Source organism: Anguilla rostrata, chromosome 2 (assembly GCF_018555375.3).
Source record: "Anguilla rostrata isolate EN2019 chromosome 2, ASM1855537v3, whole genome shotgun sequence".
NCBI classification, from domain to species: Eukaryota; Metazoa; Chordata; class Actinopteri; order Anguilliformes; family Anguillidae; genus Anguilla; species Anguilla rostrata.
In genome coordinates this window covers 31,540,009-31,561,807 of record NC_057934.1, presented here as the reverse complement: position 1 = coordinate 31,561,807, position 21,799 = coordinate 31,540,009, and the positions used below count along the sequence as shown (strand labels likewise).

Here is a 21,799-nt window from a genome sequence, read left to right as displayed (position 1 = left end):
AGCAAAGGCTCAAAGAGAAAAAAATCTCTGTCTATCTAGAATCTCTGTCACTGAAGAGCAAATATCAAGTTACAAACCTGGGAGTAATCATGGATGTCGACCTTAATTTTGAAGTCCATGTTAGAAACATCACTAAATCAGCTTTTTATCACTTAAAAAACATTACTAAGGTGCGGGGTTTTATTTCACAGTCTGATTCAGAGAAACTAGTACATGCCTTTATTAATAGCAGGCTTGATTATAGTAATGCTCTTTTTTCTGGTCTCCCAAAAAAAACTACTGGTCGATTACAACTCATACAAAATGCAGCAGCACAAGTTCTGACTAGGACCAGGAAGAGAGCACATATTACACCTATTTCAAAATCTTTACATTGGCCTCCTGTCAGTTTTAGAATTGATTTAAAAATTATTTTATTAGTTTACAAATCCCTAAATGGTTCAGCACCTGAGTACATGTCTGACATGCTTCAGAGGTATGAACCCACCAGGTCCCTTAGGTCCTCTGGTACCGGCCTTCTGGTTGTTCCAAAAGTAAGGACTAAAAAGGCTGGGGAGGCAGCTTTTAGCTTCTATGCCCCCAGCCGTTGGAACACCCTGCCAGAGGATCTGAGGAACACAGAAACAGTAGATGGCTTTAAACGGAAATTAAAAACGTACCTCTTTAGTATGGCCTTTATATAGAATGCTCTTATATGCCCCCAATTTTTAAACTTTCAAAATTTTAAATTTTAAATTCTGAATTATATTTCTTTTATTTTGTTTTATTTAGCTCTCTCGGTATAATGTTTTTGGTATCTCTATTTGTACTGTTTTCTATTTTCTCCACTGTAACACTTTGATTACTTCTTTCTTACTTCTATGTACAGCACATTGAGCTGCATCACTTGTATGAAATGTGCTCTATAAATAAAATTTGATTGATTTGATTGATAATGTTTTAAAACTTAATTTTAAGGCATTTCTCAACACATGGACTGATGCATGAACTAATTAATGTGTAAAACAAACAGAAAACCCCGCCCCTACTGACAGTCTGTCCGCACTTCCCACTTTCCAAACAGATGCATTTGCAGATATTTTTGTCAATTGAACTTGCATACACTCTCTGTACACCCCAATCAAATATCCTTCGAAAGCCTGCAGTTTCCAGATTTTGTACTCAAGAGGTTGTTGTTATGTCTTAATACAATTAAGTGCCTTACAGTCTCAAATCAAATTTGGACTGTGTAGTGCCAACTATGGCAGCACATAATTGGCCAAAAAAAGGTTCCCAGAGTTTTGTTCAGGGTAGCTACTGTTTTTATTCTATGTATCAGTATCAAGTTATTTTTGGGTATTCATGTAATTATATATTGAGGGTGTCTTTACGAGGTTTGTTCTCTGTCATCCTAAATTTTCTGGAAGCCAATTGCATGATTCAGCAGTACAGACTGGGTATTCTTCTCCTGTGTGGGATGATCTTATTCAAAAGAGGAAATGAGACATGTGGTAAGTTACTGAGTCTCTTGACCTAACGTAACATCCTATCGTCCCGCCTTCTTCTTCTTTTGGGGACAAGGGATGTCATGAGCAGGGTTTTGTGCGTCGTTCCTGTGTGCGGCAGTTTTGCGAGCAGACAGCCCTCATCATGGCGGGTCTTCACACGGCCGTATCAGCTGCTTCTCTTTTGGCCCTCACCACCTGGTGTTGCCACAGCAGAGCTGATGTGGGCGACTTCACTCCCTGCGCTTACTTCCTTTACCATGGCTCGCCCCCCAAAGGGCTACTGGGAGTTCCCATCTGCCAGCGTTACCTGAACCAGTACCGCTTTGCTTCTCTGTACAGCCGGAGAAACCGTGCGCCCTGGTACTCTGCCTATGTGTTCACACGGCCGGCGGGGAAGAGACCTAAAGATGACTGGAAGTATGAGCCACAGGTAGGCACTCTCTGCTATGATTCGGCTCCAAATATGTCAAGGAAATGCTTTCTGACTGCACAGCAATCACATGTAATCTACAAGGGTTTTGCATGCTAGCGGTAGAATTAATTGCAGAACAACTGGAATAAAGGTCTATGTACAATGTAGTGGACTGAAAATGATGAGCTTTTTCAGAGGCAAAACTCAGTCAAAACAGCTACGGTTTGGTGTTAGGATGTTTGGGGAAGATCTGCTCCCTGTAATTCAAGAATCGGCAGTGTTGAGTGGAGCGTTCATGTGGTCAGGCATGCTCATTCTGGGAATCAGTCACATACCACAGCTCATCTGTTTATGAGAACCAGTGATTCAGTTAGCCGTAAGTCAGCACTGTTTATGTGCAGTGGGTAAATAAAAGAGGAACTGTTACATTTCCAAAACAAAATGAGGACAGACTATTCTGTGCATAAGCAACTTCTCAAAAGTTGGTATATTCAGTATATTCTTAGTGCTGAATTTTGTAATCTGCAAGAATATACACATGAAATGGACATCACGCAGTTACTGACCTGTATTGGTAACATTGTTTTTAAGATATTTTCAAAAATTGGGGCTGTTGAGCAGCTCATAATGTGAAGACAGTGTTCAAGTTTTCAGATGAGCACCGTGGTCTATTACATGGATACTCAAATCCGGACCTTGAATCCAAATTTGGCCAGGTTTTATTTTCCCCCAGGTAATTAACTGAACAATCAGTGCTACTGATTGGCCAAGTGTCTTCACACAGGACTCCCAGGTAAAGGGAGTTCTTTGAGAGGCTGTGATTTGAGAGACGGGTCTATTATCAAAACCAACAGCATGACTGCCACTTGAGTTAGGCATACTCACAGGGTGGTGGCTATTTAGCCATAGCGTTGCTAAGGTGAAGAGTGCGACAGTCAGTGGGACTGCATTCTTATTTCAGCATGAAATCAGTGGGACTGCATTCTTATTTCAGCATGAAATCAGTGAGACTGCATTCTTCATTTCAGCATGAAATCCCACCATCATATACCACTAGATATTCTAAATTGGGAGAAAAAAATACAGCTTAAAATGTATTAATGTGAGATGTATTTTTTTCTTGTAGCTGGCTTATGCCAAAGCAGATGGAAACATGGTCTCCTTCCCACATGGCAAGGTGGATCAGAATATTGTGGAGAGCCAAGCAGTACAGCTGGACTACTTCAACTCTAGCTATACCCATGGCCACCTAAACCCCAGCCTGCACCACCAGGACCCCGAGGACAGGAACTCCACCTTCACCCTCACCAATGTGGTTCCACAGAAGTTTGGCTCAAATAGTGGTCCCTGGGCAAGGATGGAGATGACCGTGAACAAACTCCTGACCAAATACTGCAAGGACAAAGCCTACATTGTGACAGGGACCATGCCCTACCAGACTGAGCACTGGTTAAAGGAGAACCGTGTAGCTGTACCAGAGTACCTGTGGTCAGCCTACTGTTGCCCAAACTACACAAAACTTCCTGAAAACCTCACAAATGTCTTTCCAACCTTTGCTGCCATTGGCCGCAATGACTCAAATAGCACAGAGGAGATAGTTCCCATTGACTGGGGGGAAAAGAAAGAGTTCTGGGGGTATGATGTACGAATTATGCCCTTGGACACTCTGGAGATGTACCTACGGGACAGATTTGGGACTTTTGTCAGTGTGTTCTATAATCAGTGTTCAGAACCATGATGCGTGTGTTAGTTTCTGGTCAGAGAACTATTTTGTATCCCCTATCTATTTTTTTCTTATAGATTCTGCTTCAGAAATTCAAACTTAAGATAATTTTAAACAAAGTTAATTAATACCTGGGTAAAGAGACACAAATGGAAACTGAAACCCAGTATTGCCTTTCCAAATATCCAAATTCCATTGTACTCAATCCACGGGGGCAGGCAGGATAGTCAATCAGCCTTTATTTATAGAGCACATTTTATGCAAATTTGCAACACAATGTCCTAGTGAAAGCAGTAAATTAATTGACCAGTAAGTGAACAAGAGTCTTATGACTTTTGCAGATATGTTAAGTGATATTTTAGATACTGTAATGTGAAGTGTATTAAAACATTAGATAAACTAAGTTTTAATAACACTAACATGAAACCTTTGCCATCTATATTGCTGGTAATATTCTTAGGGGGAATCCACAAAAGGACTACAGTGGTTCTGCATCTGTTGACCTGTCAAAAGTACCAAAAACAATTATGTATGATTCACAATGTGTACAGTAGATGGAAAAATCCATGCAAATACACCACCAGGAAAATAGCGATGCATATAGTCATGCATACTGAAATTGTCATGCACATAAATTTCAACACCAAATTAATTTATGCAAAATGGGATTCAATACAATACAGTGTGTGACCAGTTCACAAAATTGACCACATATTAGCACTTGCAATAAGCATGGATTTTCAGACTCCCTGTAACATTTGTGGTCCATTTAAAAGCCATGTAAAGTGTAAATGTATTTGAAATATGAGTGAGAGAGAACAGTGCTCCACACCTATATAAACAAGAGATCAGTCTTTTAAATGAGCAAAACAATGTATTGTGTGTTTTAAAATGCCAAACAGCTGAATGTATTTCAACAGAAGAGCAATCCCATTGGCTTACAATAGGTGCACGTGCAGCACATTTCAACAAGGGAGCTACTTTTGTACAGTGAAATGAACATGAATGACCATATGTGAAAGACCATATAAACTGTAAAGAAATTCACGTTAACACTTCCTTATATGTGGAAGGTACTGTAGTCTCTATTAGCAAAATGGAATAGCAAACAAGTCTGGGATAACATAAACAAGGTTTTGAAATAGGACACAAAAATAAGCAGGGATTGGAAAAACTAACAGAAGAAAAACAACAAATTGCCCCTATTTTTAATAATTATTTTGTAGATTCAGTTCTGGATCTGGCAAAGTATTTGGTTCACGATCTAGACTAGTTGCACTAATTAACAATGATTTTCCTGTTTTAATATTATAAAAGTATTTGTGCACAATGTAATGAATATTCTGGGCCATATGAAAAGTTCTAAGATGTCTTTGAGTGTTTTCTTTAAATACACCCAAATTGGGGACACAACCTCTTCTTTTATTGATTGCTCTATAGGTGTTCTGCAGGGATCAATTATAGGTCCTATTTCATTTAGTCTTTATTTTATTTATCTCCTTTCAGTGTGCTTAGTTGTCACTATTAAACTGTATACTGATGATACAGTGATTTATATACATTCAAACTTGTCTTTAAAAAAAAACAAATAAAAATAGTGATGTGATATTCAATTTAAATAATTTTAAACATCCTCTGTCCTTAACATCTGCAAGTTTGTACATTGTATGATGATTTGTTGACTTTTGGCAACTTCTTATTCTTTTCAGATGTGTATCTGATGTACGAAATTATTAATGATCTTGCACCATCACCTTTAAAATAATGTTAGAGTGCTGAGTTAGAGAGAAGGAGACTAGAGCTGCATTCAGAGACAATCTTTGGCTAATCTGCCTCCTCTATTAAAGTAACCACCAGTATCATAGTCTTCCAGTCTTCCAGTTTCAACATTTTTTATGACAAGTTTGAAGGTCTGGCTTAAGTTTGCACAATAATGTCTTCACCAGTAGTTACCTTTGTTATGACTTTCTTATTAATTCTTAATTTTACTTCCTCTAAATATTTGTGCAACTGTTATTTATTGCATTGCATTGTATTGTATTATTGTTTTGTATTGTATTTTACTCTATTTCCTCCCAGTGACTGCAGGTGTGAATTAGCTTGAAGCTGGTATAATGTATTTTAATTGTACATGGTCCCTGCTAAATAGACATCAAACTAAATGTAAACTGAATAACTGTTAACACATTTCATGTTCAAAGATCCATCTCAGCTCTCATCTACATACTTCATCCTTCATAATGAATATTGTTCTTTTTCATCTGGAATTTCAGACGGGTGTGGACAATGGATATTTAAGGTGTGAGACCGAGGATAATTTTAAGGTGACAGCATTTTTTCCCCGTAATGGCTGTATAATGAACTCCAGTTGTTGTATGTGGGCACAATCCAGTAAATTAATCATATTACATACTAGCTGAAAAACTAATGTGCAATTATATTTGCTTTAAGTCGCCTGATTGGTTCAGTCAGGAAAGATACTCACTGTATATGCATTCTGGGCCAAGCCATAATTGGTTGTATTCCCAGCTATGTCGTTACTTGAGTATGAGCTCCCCACCAGGATAGGGTAGGCTCAGGGCCGTGCACAGATATTTTGGGGGGCAGGGGCTCAATTGAAAAAAAAGGGCAACCTCCACCTCCCATGCACCATCCTCACTATTTTCATCCTGATATTGCCACACGACACCACGTTCATAATCACACACTATGTTCATAATATGGGCCCTGTTTAGGTCTTCTGAAACATATTTCCTTAAAGTAATACGTCATTCATTTTTGGACCCAATAAACTTATCCAGACATGTTCATGCTCTACAGATAATATCCCCCACAACACTACAACAGCATCTCACACAGACATCACATACAGTTTAGTCTTCAATGTTTTTTACTTTTATTCCAGGAACACAGATAACTAAACACAAAACACTGTCACAAAGCACATGCAATATTATAAACACATGTCCTTAATCTCTCTTTTCTTGGCATTGCACTGCAACCAGCAGATGAGCAAAATTAATTACTTGCATGTCCACCATTAACCGGACCAAAACAGCGGCATAGTATAAAATTTACTGACATGCATAGTGACCTGGAAGCAGTTTTACCTATTTGGTTCACTATGAATACAACTTATATTAAAAAGTAGACCAATGTTCTTTTTTGTCTTTGTTTACATTTTTATAAACTTCTGTTTTTTCAAAATGTTTTTTAAACCAGTTTTTTAAACCGGTTTATTCTATTTTGAGCATCGTAAATGTTGTTGTTTTATGACTGTGTAAAAGGGTACACAGTAGGAAATTCACTGTATTGTTACCTGTTATCTACGGATGTACAGCAGCGTGCATCCATAACAAGTGGGCAACTGTGTCCATCAGGACAAAATAGCAGCCCCCGGTACTGCAGCTGAGGGGTCGCGATTTATGCAAGGCGCTAAAACTGCGGCATATATATATATATATATAGATAGGTTGGTGGTATGTATAAATTGTATTTTATATACAAGACAAATTATAAATGCCACCAACCAGAAGGGCACTCATCAAGTGAGAGGGCAAAAGGGCAGGGGCTCAAGCCCCCCCTGAGGTCTATCTGTGCATGTGCTTGGGTAGGCTTAAGTTAGACAGGCTTCCTTGAGTTACCACTATATAAATGCATCTGGTTATTTACCAGGTGCCTCTGGTCTGTTGATGGACATCAGTTAGAGATACTCTCCTGTCTTATGCTGTGTGTAACTGACATGCAGACAAATGTGTCAGCTGACTGGATGAGTATGGGCAGTAAAGATCATGAAAATGTAGAACTGGCAATTCCAAAAAGTAAGAAAAAAAAAAAAAAAAAAAAAATATATATATATATATATATATATATATATAAATAATGATGCATTTTTTTTGCCTCAAATTGAGTCACCATATTCTCGACAAGTGGGCTGAAATGATGTGACTCATGGCCTTCACAATCATCAGATCTCAACCCAGTTGAACACCTATGGGAAATTTTGGACACATGGTCAACAGTGCTCTTCACAAAATCTCTTCATCAAACACCAAATGAGGGAATACCTTTTGGAAGATTGGTGTTCCATCCCTACAGTAGAGTTCCAGAGGCTTGTAAAATTTATGCCAAGATGCATTGAAGCTGTTCTGGTGGCTTGTGGTTGCCCAACACCATACTTACTTACTGTTTATGTTGGTTTTTCCTTTAATTTGTCACCCTGTATTTGTGATATTTGCCATATTTCTTTAATTCATAAAGTGTATATATCCTTCTCCTACGTAGATATATTTTGACTTCCTATTTTCATAAGGGCCAGCTTTGATGCATGTATGTAATTGTGTGAGTAATGTTCATTTGTTAACGATGGGGGTGGGGGAAGTGTCATGAAAGTGTGTTTGTGCTATAAATTGTGTGCTAATAGTGTGCCAAATGTACTAAACTGACCTTTTCCATAAAAATAGTTACTTTGCCCTTTACAGCTTATAGAAACCTGTTTTCATTTGAAATTAACCACTTAAATAACATTACACATAAAAAATGTGTAAAAAAATACAATCTGTTATTTCTTTGAACTTTGAGATGTAGAGAATGTGTCAGTTTTGTAAAAATGCATCATCTGATTTTGGGTGATTTTGGGCACCGTCAGTAAATTCTAAATTTCAGATATTTTTGTCTGAAGGTTGTGATATTCACAGATTAGATAGCAATCATTTTTTTTTAAATGCAGTACTCAGTAAACTTGATTTTTGAATGGAGACGTTTATTGTAGAAAACCAAAAGTGGTTCAGAAGGTACTGCTCTGCAATATAAGTTCTGTTTGAATTTAAATGCATTTCAGAACAATAGAGAGGGTACCCATGTAAAAGTATGAGCAACTGCATTTTACATTTAATGCAGATTTTTTATAAAAAAACATTTTTTAAAATATTTTTTATACTTTATAGTATCTCCCTGGTCTTTTAGCACAGGTGTTATTCTGAGCTGGTCTGTGCTTGCCTAACATTGCACTTCAATCTTTAAATCTGACAGATTTGCTTGTAGGCATAGATGTCTTAAACCCATAAATCTAACACTGTCATTTATAAGCTCTTGATGAATTAAAGTATGCGACCATACAAGCCCCTTTCACATGAAAGCCTTGGGACACCTACTCCTGCACACTGTGGCATGCCATGTATGCTTTAACATTACAGTGACCCTTTAGAATGAACTATTCTATCATTTGGAAAAAAAACAAAAACAACTATCTGACAAACAGGGTCTGAAACTTACAGTATATTGGACACCAAAGTACCTTGCAAGTCCATGCCAAATACCAGAGAATCTAAGGTCCCTACAACTTATATATGCTTACTGTGATTGCTGTTGGGGTCCATTCAGTATTGGGTGTGATATTACCTGGTGAATGGTGCAAAGTATATAAAATAGAAAGTGGACTTCATTCCATTTTGATTCCATTGAGGGCAGCTCACTGAATCTGACCATGCTCACCATAATCACTGCACCATTATGTTTGAAAATCTTATTGGCCTTGGGGAAAGACACATAATTTCTCCCATTGTATCCTTCAGCAATAACGAAATGCACCATTACATAAGCTTCAGAGGTGTTCCAGCATGAGCAAGTTAACTGAAGCGATGAGAACCGTGTCTCAATGTCATTTCAATGTCATTCATTCACCTCTCAAAGACTGACAGGATGCTGGGGGGCTGTACTTTTAGCTGAATAGGCCATACAGGTTTAGTAGGAAAAGAATGCTTGAGGGAATATAATGTTTCCATGCCCCTTTAATCACTTCTGACTCCTATACAGACTTGTTTAAAGTTACATAACTTGTTACATAATTACATATATAAATGAAATAATATATCTGCAGTTCTAAGTATAAACTGACTGCTATACTTTTTTGGAGGGATATAAAAAATTGCAAATGTTATTTGTGGATTTCTGGTTTTTTGGAATTAGTGTAATGGAACACTAACTGTGAAAGTTTGCAGTTGTTTTTGTCTCTGTGCTCACACATCCAGTCTGCACCAGAATTAATAATGGAACTAATTGTTTTGGTGTGGCAAATATAAGCGGTATATGAGTTTTTAAAGTAGAGGTTAGCAGGCGAAAAGGTCCAGATATTATCAAGATCCTGTCCATTCACTTTCATATCATCTCCGGAAACTAATCCAGTCTCCTTTTCCTAATCAACTCCCAAATAAACATTACTCACACAATTACATACATGCATCAAAGCTGGCCCTTAGGAAAATAGGAAGTCAAAATATATCTACGTAGGAGAAGGATATATACACTTTATGAATTAAAGAAATATGGCAAATATCACAAATACAGGGTGACAAATTAAAGGAAAAACCAACATAAACAGTAAGTAAGTATGGTGTTGGGCAACCACAAGCCACCAGAACAGCTTCAATGCATCTTGGCATAAATTTTACAAGCCTCTGGAATGTACTGTAGGGATGGAACACCAATCTTCCAAAAGGTATTCCCTCATTTGGTGTTTGATGAAGAGATTTTGTGAAGAGCACTGTTGACCATGTGTCCAAAATTTCCCATAGGTGTTCAACTGGATTGAGATCTGATGATTGTGAAGGCCATGAGTCACATCATTTCAGCCCACTTGTCGAGAATATGGTGACTCATTTGACCATTTTCACATTTCTGTAGAGCAGTGCCTATGGTTTTTGCACCACTGAACTCTCAAATGTGCATTTGTCTTTGTAATGTGGGGCTTATGCACTGCAACCCTACTATCATATCCCTCTCTACGTAGTTGTCAACGGGCTGTTCTTGCTGACACAGTCTGATCACGTCCTACATTGGCATTCTCAGTCACATGAGGAAGAGTTTCTCTTCTGTGTTTCCTAATGCACTTATGCACAAGCATCACGGTCATCAAATGTGCACATTCGACCACGATTTCTGACCCTCTTTTAATGATGTCTTTCTCATAAATCTAAATGCAGACATCACTTTAGTCGCTGTTGAGCAGTTTTTATGACTGAAGCTCCTGCCATCCATGCCCCAATAATGAACCCTCTTTCAAAATCACTTATATCTTTTCCTCTTGCCATCTTGATCCAAAATCGAGGTCAACTGGGCCTGCTTCGCATTTTTAAACATGCTACAGAGCATGATAGGATGTCAACTGCTTAATTCACTCATCTGTATACTAAGTTATAGATTGCGCAATGGTGTATATACACTTCCACAAACAGCATCACTGAAACATTTTATTGCACGGTTAATTTGAGTTTGATCAGTAATGACCTCATTTGCTTTAAATCATTGCACAAAAACTTACTTGGCTTGGCTTTCCCCAGTTGTCTTACATACACATTTTATTTTCCAAGTTTCAATTCATGCATTTGTTGGAGTATTTGTTCTGTATCTGTTGTTTTACAATTTATTCTCATATGGAGCACTAGTGCATACTCAGGAAGTGTATCCCGAATGATTTTGGTTTGTGTGGAATTTTAAATTTTAAATATTTCAATTTTTCAATTTTTCTTTCATTCTGCCTCATTGTTCTCCTAAGGTGAAGATTTATGGGTTGTGGTATGGATTTAAGACAACTATGCCAAGATTGCAGCCTAGCATGCTAAGCCAGGCCGAGATGAGATAAATCAAGGCAAGCCAAGCCAGGCTAAAAAAAAAAGAAAAGAAAATCAATGTGAGAAACTCCCTTGTACAAATTCTTTCCTGCTGCTGTAAAGACCGTCAATAAATAAAACATTTGTTGTCAAGTGCAATTCAAGCTGAGGTCGGCTATGTGAGGTGTGTGCACTGTATGCAACGACAAGACATTTGTACTATTTTGTAGCTGGCAGGAATCAGTCGTATAGCTACAGTCAGTACGCTGAGTGAGAAGTTGAAGAGGAGTGAGAGTGAAGGGCTGCAAGTCCGTGCAGGGGGTGCAGGTTTGTGAAAATGACACAGAACCACAAGGCATACCCCCGACAGCACATTCCACTAAGGGGGCCGATACCCTTTAAGTTTTACTGTACAGCACACACCCACTTGCAGGGAGGAGGAGGGAGCGGGAGTGTATATATAAATATGAGGCAGGGGTCTTAAGGTGTGTGTCTGCATCCTTCAGTGCGTCTGAGCGGCTGACTGTGCCACATATCGGGAGCAATGTCTGTCATCGCCAGTTACAGCGACTTCTCCAGCAGGGGAGGGGGAGGGATCTCCATGGGAGGCTGGGGGTCTTCGGCCGGGTCCTCCCGAATGGGCATGTCGGTGCTTTCTCGCCAGAGCGGGAGCGTGTATGGTGGGGCGGGGGGCAAGGGCACCCGCATATCCTCCTCCATGGGCATGTCCTCCATGGGCATATCCTCCTCCATGGGCAAGCTGGGCTCCTCAGACGGGGGCTTTAGCTTCGGTGGAGGCGGAAGTGGAGGCGGCAGCTTCGGCGGCTTCTCCCTGGAGGCCAGTGGCGGAGGGGGCTCCTTTTCCATCAACGAGAAGCAAACCATGCAGAACCTGAACGACCGCCTGGCCCGGTACCTGGAGCGGGTACGCACCCTGGAGACCGCCAACGCCAAGCTGGAGGAGCAGATCCGAGCTTGGGGGCTCAGCCGCACCAAAGTCTCCACCCAGGACATGAGCGTCCACCGCACCACCATCAACGACCTTCGTAGTAAGGTACTACATGTTAACCAGACAAGAGGGTCAATGAACGGGGGCATTCAGTAAAACACAACCAGGCATGTGTGCAACAAGCTATAGGGCACACTGTAATCAGCGCACACACACTTCTTTTCACTCATGAAAAAAGTTTGCCAATAATTGCGTAACTTCTATGTAGAACACGCAACAAGAGAGCTCCCTGCAGCACTTTGTAGTATCTGTTCAGAATGATTGACATGGTTTATTTTGGGCGTGGCAATTCATTAATAATTATGAATGAATCTGTTTGAATTCTCAGATGTAATTCCAACAGACTTGAAATGAAAGTATGAATGCAAATCTTACAGAATCAAGTGCAGTTTACGTGCAGGGCAAAATCTGTGTAAAAGTATCTTGGGGAAATCAGTGTTTTCTATTTTATTTGCTTTAACTTCTTTTACATTAGGAATTACATTCAGATAGACATAGTTTAGCATGCTTCAGTTATATGACTATTTATGAGTTAGAATAGCAACACTTTATGTCTTGATTATGTTTCTTGCTTTTTTGCTTAGTTCTGCCAAATTTGTATATAATGACTGCGGATAATTATTCACATAATTTAATAACAAATCATGCTCATTCATAACAAATATTCTCAACTGACATGTCTCTTCTCCCTTCTTACTAAGCCCATACATTGAGATGTGTATTGAATTACTATTAATTAAAAACTCACCTCCTTAAAACACTACAGAAAACAATAATTCAGTTTTTCCCCTTAATTTAAAGATCCTGGCTGCTGCTGCTGTGAACCTTGAAATAAGTGTTCAGATTGACAACGTCAAACTGGCTGCTGATGACTTCAGAATCAAGTGAGTGTTTTGCCTTCATCTTGAATGCAAATATTGTTGTTACACTATTCACTGAGAGTGAAAGTGTAGATGTAGCTAAGGACATTAATTGATGCCTGACACCATGAAGTAGCACTTAGCAAACATTAGTAAATCATTTACAACTCTGAACTGTGTCTAATTTACAACAGGGTCTGAAAACCATATAAAGGGTGTTAACACATATTAAGCATACACTCACATTCAAACGACTCACAGATTTAACTTATTGTCATGAAACATGGATGTCAACAGGTAGTACCCACAATTTATAACCCATTTTATGGAGAACGATGGCACCTGAAAGTACAAGTATTTGCATTATATATTGGTTTATGTATTATCGTACTGAAGTAAGAATTCTCAAAAAGCCATTACAGATATTGTTAAATGCATTGACTAGGCCTTGGTAATGGATCTGGTGGACTCTGTGAGTAATTATATACAGTACCTTGGATAATGTAACAGCAAGTCCTTTGTTAAAGCATTTGAGAGAGGGTGTTCTTAGTGCTTTGTTAATACATTACTTACTGATTGTTCATGCAGATATGTGTTCACATCAATTAATGTAACCATATTACTGACAAAGCCTGACACATCTTTTGTAGTCTGTGTTATTGACACACTATGAAGTATCAGTAATACTTTATGTACTGGATAGTCTATTCATCATTAAGGCATTAAATCTTGCTAGTGAACTCTTTCATTCAGCCTATTAGCTGCCCATATAAATTAAGTACCTTATTCTCTGTTTATGACTCTAATCAAAATACAATCATGTTATATTTGAAATAGGACAATACACTCTACTTGATGGTGGAAGTTATTAATGATTCCACAGGTTTGAGAATGAGCTGGGTATCCGACAGTGCGTGGAGGCGGACATCATCGGACTCAGGAAAATGATGAGCGACCTGGTCATGGCCAAACATGACGTACAGCTACAGTTAGATGGGGTGAAGGAAGAAATTGCTTATCTGACCAAGAACCACGAAGAGGTAAGTGAACAATGCAAAGAAGTTTTATTCAGTTTTATTCAAACTTTCATCAAAATGTCTGCAAATAAAAACAAAAATGCAGATCTGCAAGGTCACAATCAGCTGCTGTTGTGAATTATACCGCACCTTTCTGTATTTCTTCTATGAATGGTAGTTACTTTGCTGCTGTGGTTCTCAACTCTTGTTCCATATAGCCAGAGATAATGCTGGATTTGTCGTCACTCTGCACTTAATTAAACCAGGGGTATCATTTATAAAATTCTGTGGAATTTCTACAGTAAAAGGTTATGTTTGCACAAAGGTAGAATACTGCATACTGTGAAATGTCTCCTGATTTATAAAAATTGTCCGTACACTCACCTGCGCGCATCTTCTCACAATCAACTTGAAATTAAGTGCACAGCCTAGTATCCTGCCTCGTTTACTCTCACATTTAACCATAACTGGTTAATGGAAAACCTAATGTGAGTATGATATGCATGTAAATCAGTTTGTCATTCCAGTTCATTGTACAGTAAGCACGCGTACGTTACCATGATGCCTGCACCATGTAATCAAATTCCTCCGTGTGACGTAGTATTTACAGCATTTTCTCACTGGCCTTACGTTGCCGGAACGTCACTGTTCAAAGCATTGAACAGTGACGTTCCGGCAACGTAGGGCCAGCGAGCAAATGCACTCAGTTATATACCTTCAAACTTTTATCAAAGGTAGAGGCCAGGCAGGCTATATTGTTTGGTGGAAATAGTTCTGGCATAATCAATAAAAGAAACTGTGTAGTGGCAGTATGTCACAGTAGTCGATCCGTTTTGGAAATTCAAAAGGAGTGGTCGGATATTAAAGTGGATCCATCAGAGTTTCCAGTTCCCACAGTGTCCAAAATGTGCATACGCATGGATCATAGTTTGCATAAATGTATGCATCTTGTTTAAACGTCAAGTTTCACAATCAAGAATCCAAAGGGAAAGTGGCGTGCGCATCTTTTTTTGTGTATACACACCATTTATAAATGAGGCACCAGGCGATTAGACCTGCTTTCTTGTGTCTATATTGGTTAAAGAATTTGCAGGTGAAATAAAAAACCAGCAGACCCAGAAGTCAACCAAGAGACCCTCCGTTGTACTATATTGAAGTTACACGCCTCTCGTGTTACTCCGCTTAAAGTAATCCGCACATAAACGTCATTTTATAAATGAGATGCATTCCGCATATTCGGGGTAGATCCATCTCACAGAGTTTGACTCTAACATCCACCATTTTGTTTTGTTCAAAACAACGGTGTCCAAACTGAGGCAAACTGTGCTGCCGTTCTTTACAGGAGACCCTGTCCTTCCGTGCCCAGCTGAGCGGGCAGGTGCAGGTGGAGGTGGATGCTGCCCCTTCAGCAGATCTCAACCTGGTCATAGATGAGATCAGGGACCAGTACGAAGCCCTGGTGGCCAAGAGCCGCAGAGATGTCGAGGCCTGGTTCAAGACCAAGGTAGGCAGCCCCGATAGGACACCAGTCAACATCAGCCAATGACCAGTTCTTCACCTTCACACCCAGGATCAGGTGTCATCCAAATGATTCAATTAAATCTGACTACTTATTACTTAATATTACGTACCTGATCAAATTTAAATACACTTTCAGACCGTTTTTAGACCTCTTTTTTCAGGAAAGCACACACAAGCAAGCACATCCGCTGAAATGTATGCAACCATACGCAAGCCACACCTTTAAAAAAAACAGAAAACTTCAACCCACTGAGCTGTGCTGCCGATTCCCCAATTTCACCCTGTGGGGTCGCTATTGTCTAGTGAGGACATAACCCTTGGCTCCTGGGTGACACCATGGTTAATTACACATGAGCTCTCTGTGTGTCCTCCAGTCAGAAACAGTGCAGCAGGACCTGAAGGTGAGCACAGAAGTGATGCAGACCAGCAGCGTGGAGCTAAAGGACAGCCAGAGCAGCATGCGCAACCTGGAGCTGGAGTTGCAGGGCCTACTCTCTATGGTAATTAGCCGGGCGACCAAATTCGACCATGAATGGTCAGAATATATAATATTAAAAAATCCATCCAAAGAGGTTAAGTTGAACATAAATTTTTCAATCCTGTCAGTTGTATTTCCTAAATTAAGGCTTTAGCTAATATTTATTTTTGGGATGTAGTTTTCCAATTGAGGGAAGAAAAGCTGACCACCTGGGATATTCCCTAATGCTCTAACCATGGCCTTTTCAGAAAGCGTCCCTGGAGGGAACCCTGGCAGAAACAGAGGCCCGTTTCTCTGCCCAGATGGTCAGCCTGCAGGCCACAGTGACGGGGCTGGAGGACCAGCTGGTGAAGCTGAGGGGCGACATTGACTTAAACAGCCAGAAGTACGAGGACCTGCTCAACATCAAGATCCGGCTGGAAATGGAGATTGCAGAGTACAGGAGGCTTCTGGAGGGAGGGGACATAGGGTGAGGTCAACTGCATAGCCCGACTTCCCTATGATAAAACACTGGAGAGATATAAGGCACACATGGTCTCGGTATGTTAAAATAAGCACCAGTTGAACTCTACGCGAAATGACTTTTACCAACAGTAGTTATTCTGAACCGTTCCAATAAGAAGGTGTACGGACAGTGAACATAAGACCACCATGAAGAACAACCCCTTTAAAATCGCTCAACTTATTTCCATGTAACTAATTTTGCTAGCTTCTTAAACAAAGTGGTTGGAGAAAGATTTCATTAGTAGTAGTGTACAGAAAGAAACTGTCACGTGATCCTCCCCCAGCCAACACCCCTCCCCACTGCAGTAATACATTTCTCCCTAATATATGCATGGCTTAAAAACAAAGTGAACATATCAATGCACATCATCAAACTTTGCGATGGCTTCTGTCTAACATGTAACCACATATGAGACAGAATGTTGCTGCACATAACTATTTGTGTAGTTATTCAATGAAAAGCTCACAATGGCGCTTCTTGAGATGCATTCTACTCAGTTCCCACTAGATGTCACTATAGCCATCAATTTACTATTTAAAATGATCAAGCACTGGAAATTAGCTATGGATTGAATGACAAAACTAGATTATGATTGTAACTTTTTACATCTTGACCACTAAGCAGAGAATGGCTAGCTATATAACAGACATATTCTTCAGATATTTGAGAGTTAAACTGATCTTGAGAATATATTAAGCATGTCCTGCTATTTAACTGTTGACTACACTCTCAAAAGAATGATGGACCTTGCATTATCATTTTCTTAAGATTTTATTGTCTTTAGATTTTATTGTTTTCTTTATTTGTTCTCCTGTTTGGCTTTTACCTTCATATTTCTAAAAGCAATTTGCGGACAGCATATGGCATCTATATCTGGTATCACTAAGATGAATTGTTTGTTATGCAGGAGTGTATATTGTTGTCAAGATTTCACTGACCAAAGCCAAAGTCTAACAAGACTATTACATTTCAAGACATTTGACATTCAAGAACATGAATGGCAGAAACTCTCAAAAACACAAGTATTACTTCATTACTGTTATTAGGAATCTTGATTAATTGTCCAATAACTACATGTTACAGCTTCCTTCATATCTGGTCAACATAACTGAATTGTTGAAATCAAATGTAATTGAACAATACTGGATTGAACAGTTGTCCTGATTGGAAGGACCCAAGTACGGGATGGAAATGCTGGGGAGGAACACCGTGGAAAAACTCCTGGCCCAAATTATAGGGCAGTGTTCCACTAGAGCCTCTAGATGTCACTCTATTCAAACATAAGTCGACCACCCTAAAGCTTACTGTGTTTTGATGAATACAACAACAGGAATAATAATTGAGGTGAATCATTTAAATGACAGCTGAAACAGATAAAGTTGAAAAATGTTATTTTGCCACAGGAGGTGACTGTTATCCTCAAATTCACTGTTGTTTTTCTTGCATTTATCAGGTTAATCTCCGAGAGCAAGGTTCGCCTGGAAAGCTCTGTTATCGGTATGTAAAAACAGCCGTGGTATTTGTCTGTCTTTCTCATGGAATTCTACTGCTCACCATCTTCTTATCGATATTAGAACAAAAAAAAAAAAAGAAACATAAATGAAGGACATTCACAAAACTGAGTGTGCTGATTAACACTGTGAATAATGCATTTGTGGTTGGTGAAATCTTTCTTAAAAAGGCAATGTGCAACTAGATCAAAGCGAAACAAAAGTATCACAACCTTCTGGTTACCAGATGCAGAAATTATGTGTACCTAGTAGCCATATATAACTAGAACTTTAAATTACGAAATGTTACCCTAAGGTAATTGTCTAGTATCAGGGGAAGGAAGAGAGGGTGAAAAGTAGCTCAGCTTGATGGTAGAATGCACATTAATCTGTGATTTTGTGCCTTAGGAAACCAGGGTATAATGACCTCTTAATAGCTCAACAAAAACAATTGCATTCAGCACAATTTATCTCAAGGTGACTTTTTAAGATGGTTTTCTGGTTTTAGTTAATACTTCCTCAAAGATTGTTGGGGGAAGCACGTGGTGAGATTAAACAAATGCTCAATTTCACATGCTCAGTTAAACATTTCTAATAAAAGGCTTCTAGAATTTCTCATGTATAATGAAAAGCATCAAAAGCTGTTTATGATGGAAAAACTGGAATTATGAAGAGAATCAATATAATAAAATATTTAATATTGATTCAGACATGAAAAGTCATATCCAAAAAAAATATTTTTAAAAGGGTGTCTGAAACCAGAAAACCCATGCCTAAGTTCTGTACGTTTTCTCAGTCTTTGGTTGATGAATATACACCTTATGATACAGTATGCCTGAGAAAAATTTTGTCCTGGTTAAATGTGATGGAAGCTTGTCTTGATCTTATAGGGCTGGATACAAAACTTGGAACCGTTGAAACTGAATCAACTCGTGAATCCTCATCAGTAACAATTCATGAATCCTCATCAGTAGGAGCTCCTGAATCCTCATCAGTAAAAATCAAGAAGGTGGTCACTGTGGTTGAGGAGATGATTGATGGGGTGGTCGTAAGCTCCAATTCCGCAATCAGCAGCACCATCCTCGATGCAGATACCCCAGGCCTAAGCGTACTGGAGGTAGAAGAAGCAAGAATCTCTCCGGTACCAGAGTAACCCCACTCCCCAATTCTGAGGAAGATGGAGGTTTTCACCCAGGTCCTGGAGACAGCCCATGTATACATTACCTCCTGGATTTATTAAATAAAGTTTGGCAAGTTTAGTGATCACCAAAATTTGCATTACGTTTTTTTTTCCTTCACATGCAAATTGATTTAATGTTGTTGACTGCTAAACTCCCCAAAATAAGTCACGTATTTTGTTCAGAGCTAAGGACAAATGCTGATCGAATCCAAGCCTTAATCTGAATTCAACAGTTTATGAAGCAACTGAATCCCCTTATTCTCACATTGAATGCGAAGGTTTTTTGGTTTGCTTTCATCTTGAGAGCACATTAATCATCCAACACTCAATAACTGTAACCAGGGCTCTCCTTGAGTACTCCATTGGCTCAATAAATGAGCAATGCGCCCACAGGCTGTGATGTGCAAAACTAAGTCTCCAGTAGTTAACACCTGACGTTACAATGTGTTATGTTTGCGAACTGAGTTGTCATAGCTTGTAATTGGGATTTTTACAGTGAGCCCAGATTTGTATGATGAAATCAAATCAGATTTTCAGCTGGTGAGTGCTATTAACCAGAAGCATGTCAGGGATGTCTCTAACTCCGGCTATCGTACATTTCCTTTGGGCCTGCATGTTCGTCTGTTCACTGCAAGACAAATGTTCGTGCTGCTCAGAGGGGACCGATACATTCTTCTGCAGTAGTGACAGCTCCATCGAATTTCGCTTCACGCAGATAAACAAAACGCTCGCAAATCCATTCCATTTCCAGCCTTCAGTCATCTTATCGGTCGCATTTGGGGAAAAAAAGGAAACCCGTGTGCGTCGTTAGCAAAGATTACTCTGAAATGAAATTGAAAAGGCAAAACAGCCTTTTATACAGAGGCTTCGTAAACGAATGCAGCTGCTTGGGAAACAGAGAGCATGAAAGGATCCTGGGATTTATCCCTTTAAAAGGGGAAGAAATCCAGGCCCAGCGTGCTGAGAAGATCCATCTGTGGCTTCCGCTTCACAGACGTGTGCCGTTTCAGCGCAAACAATGCTTCCACGACTCCCTCGCCAAACAAAATACCTCAACCAATCTCATGCTAATTCTGCAGTTTGTATTTGAATTTATACATTTCATGAAAGGGCCTAGCGCTTAGAAGCCCATTGATCAGAATGGCATCTTTGTTGTGGCTACCAGTCAGATTTAATTAATAGTTACTGGATGTGGCTCCTATGGGAAAAATACATTTGCTCCAAGAGCTGATTGAAAACTTCCAATGGCTTCACTACACTTGCTTCACTGACATATGGCCGCTCATTCGCTCTCACCTCAGGACATTGTATTACACTCTATGCATCTCCCTTTAAACAGGTAAGTTTACCATTCACCTCTAGATGGTGTCATGGATGAAGGAAGTGCCATATCCCAGTCAATCAGAAACTGTTAATTAATTCTGGATACTAGATGACTCTCTCAAGTGCCACCAGTAACTAAAGCTGTAAATTCATGTGATTTTTAGTCAACAATATTTTACTTGCTCTTGCTAAACATTTCATAAACAGCATTCCTTTCTTACTCAGACTATTCTGATGTATGTTTATTTTCTGATCATCAGACTTGACAGTTTTAACTTCTGGATGAGGAGGTTGTCTTCTTCACTATATGGCGTTATATAGTTATTGGTAATGTATTCACGTGAGAGGTCACACTGTACTCTGAGATATGAGACAACCTGTGGTCTGATTATTTTGCCAGTTACATTCACCTCAAGTGCAAAAATGTAGGGGTGACATAGCTCAGGAGGTAAGAGCGGTTGTCTGGCAGTCGGAGGGTTGCCGGTTCCATCCCTCGTCCTGGGTGTGTCGAAGTGTCTCTGAGCAAGACACCTAACCCCTAATTGCTCCCAACGAGTTGATTGGTACATTGCATGGCAGCCTTTCACCGTTGGTGTGTGTGTTTGAATGGGTGAATGAGAGGCATCAATTGTAAAGTGCTTTGGATACAAGCGCTATATAAATGCAGTCATTTACCATTTACCAAAAAGTTTCCTGTCTTCTGAAGAAACTGCATATTTATGAATAAATGGGTACACACATATGCTGAAAAAACTCCTGTTGAAAAGGAAATGAAAAGTGCACTTTATTTTGCTGTAAGTGGTCTTCTATCCTTAATCTGTACTGTGATGCAACTTTGGTATAAATTCTGTTTACATTGTGATACTCTATGTAAAACATAACAGTTCTGAAATGAAACACACATTAGGTGATAGCAATGTATCCCCAGTCACTGGTACAGTACAACAGTACAGTTTTTCTCCTGCGAAACCAATAGCACCTTTGCAACAACTAGTAAAAATGATTCATTGAACTACATACATGTTTAGCTTAATAACATAGTATTTTATTAGGTAAGATTTTTATGTCCTACCACATTATTTGGTAATGTGCAGATTATTAATTATGTCAAGTACATTCACATTTTGTATTCTGCCTGAAATATCATCAGGGCGGGGGGTGGGGGGGGTTCTTGGACAAAACACACTT

At 39.3% G+C, this 21,799-nt stretch overlaps 2 protein-coding genes across 2 annotated transcripts; both read left to right on the top strand.

Annotated features, from left to right (window-relative positions):
- The first annotated feature begins 1,530 nt into the window (after positions 1–1,530).
- On the top strand, positions 1,531–6,780 carry LOC135247772 (endonuclease domain-containing 1 protein-like). The gene is made up of 2 exons (XM_064321582.1): positions 1,531–1,917; positions 3,026–6,780. Exons 1-2 carry the CDS (start codon positions 1,630–1,632, stop codon positions 3,635–3,637), a joined length of 900 nt encoding a protein of 299 aa, XP_064177652.1. The 5' UTR covers positions 1,531–1,629; the 3' UTR covers positions 3,638–6,780.
- Positions 6,781–11,709: 4,929 nt separating this feature from the next.
- LOC135247771 (keratin, type I cytoskeletal 13-like) lies at positions 11,710–19,380 on the top strand. The gene is made up of 8 exons (XM_064321581.1): positions 11,710–12,283; positions 13,040–13,122; positions 13,982–14,138; positions 15,457–15,618; positions 16,010–16,135; positions 16,362–16,582; positions 18,072–18,115; positions 18,999–19,380. Exons 1-8 carry the CDS (start codon positions 11,774–11,776, stop codon positions 19,259–19,261), a joined length of 1,566 nt encoding a protein of 521 aa, XP_064177651.1. The 5' UTR covers positions 11,710–11,773; the 3' UTR covers positions 19,262–19,380.
- The last annotated feature ends 2,419 nt before the right edge of the window (positions 19,381–21,799 follow it).

Excerpts from the sequence above, each read along its gene's own strand:
- LOC135247772 (XM_064321582.1), top strand. The coding sequence starts at position 1,630 with ATGGCGGGTCTTCACACGGCCGTATCAGCTGCTTCTCTTTTGGCCCTC. Across the intron at positions 1,918-3,025 it reads ACTGGAAGTATGAGCCACAG|CTGGCTTATGCCAAAGCAGA; the intron begins GTAGGCACTCTC and ends TTTTTCTTGTAG.
- LOC135247771 (XM_064321581.1), top strand. The coding sequence starts at position 11,774 with ATGTCTGTCATCGCCAGTTACAGCGACTTCTCCAGCAGGGGAGGGGGA. Across the intron at positions 16,583-18,071 it reads CTGGAGGGAGGGGACATAGG|GTTAATCTCCGAGAGCAAGG; the intron begins GTGAGGTCAACT and ends TGCATTTATCAG. Across the intron at positions 18,116-18,998 it reads CCTGGAAAGCTCTGTTATCG|GGCTGGATACAAAACTTGGA; the intron begins GTATGTAAAAAC and ends TTGATCTTATAG.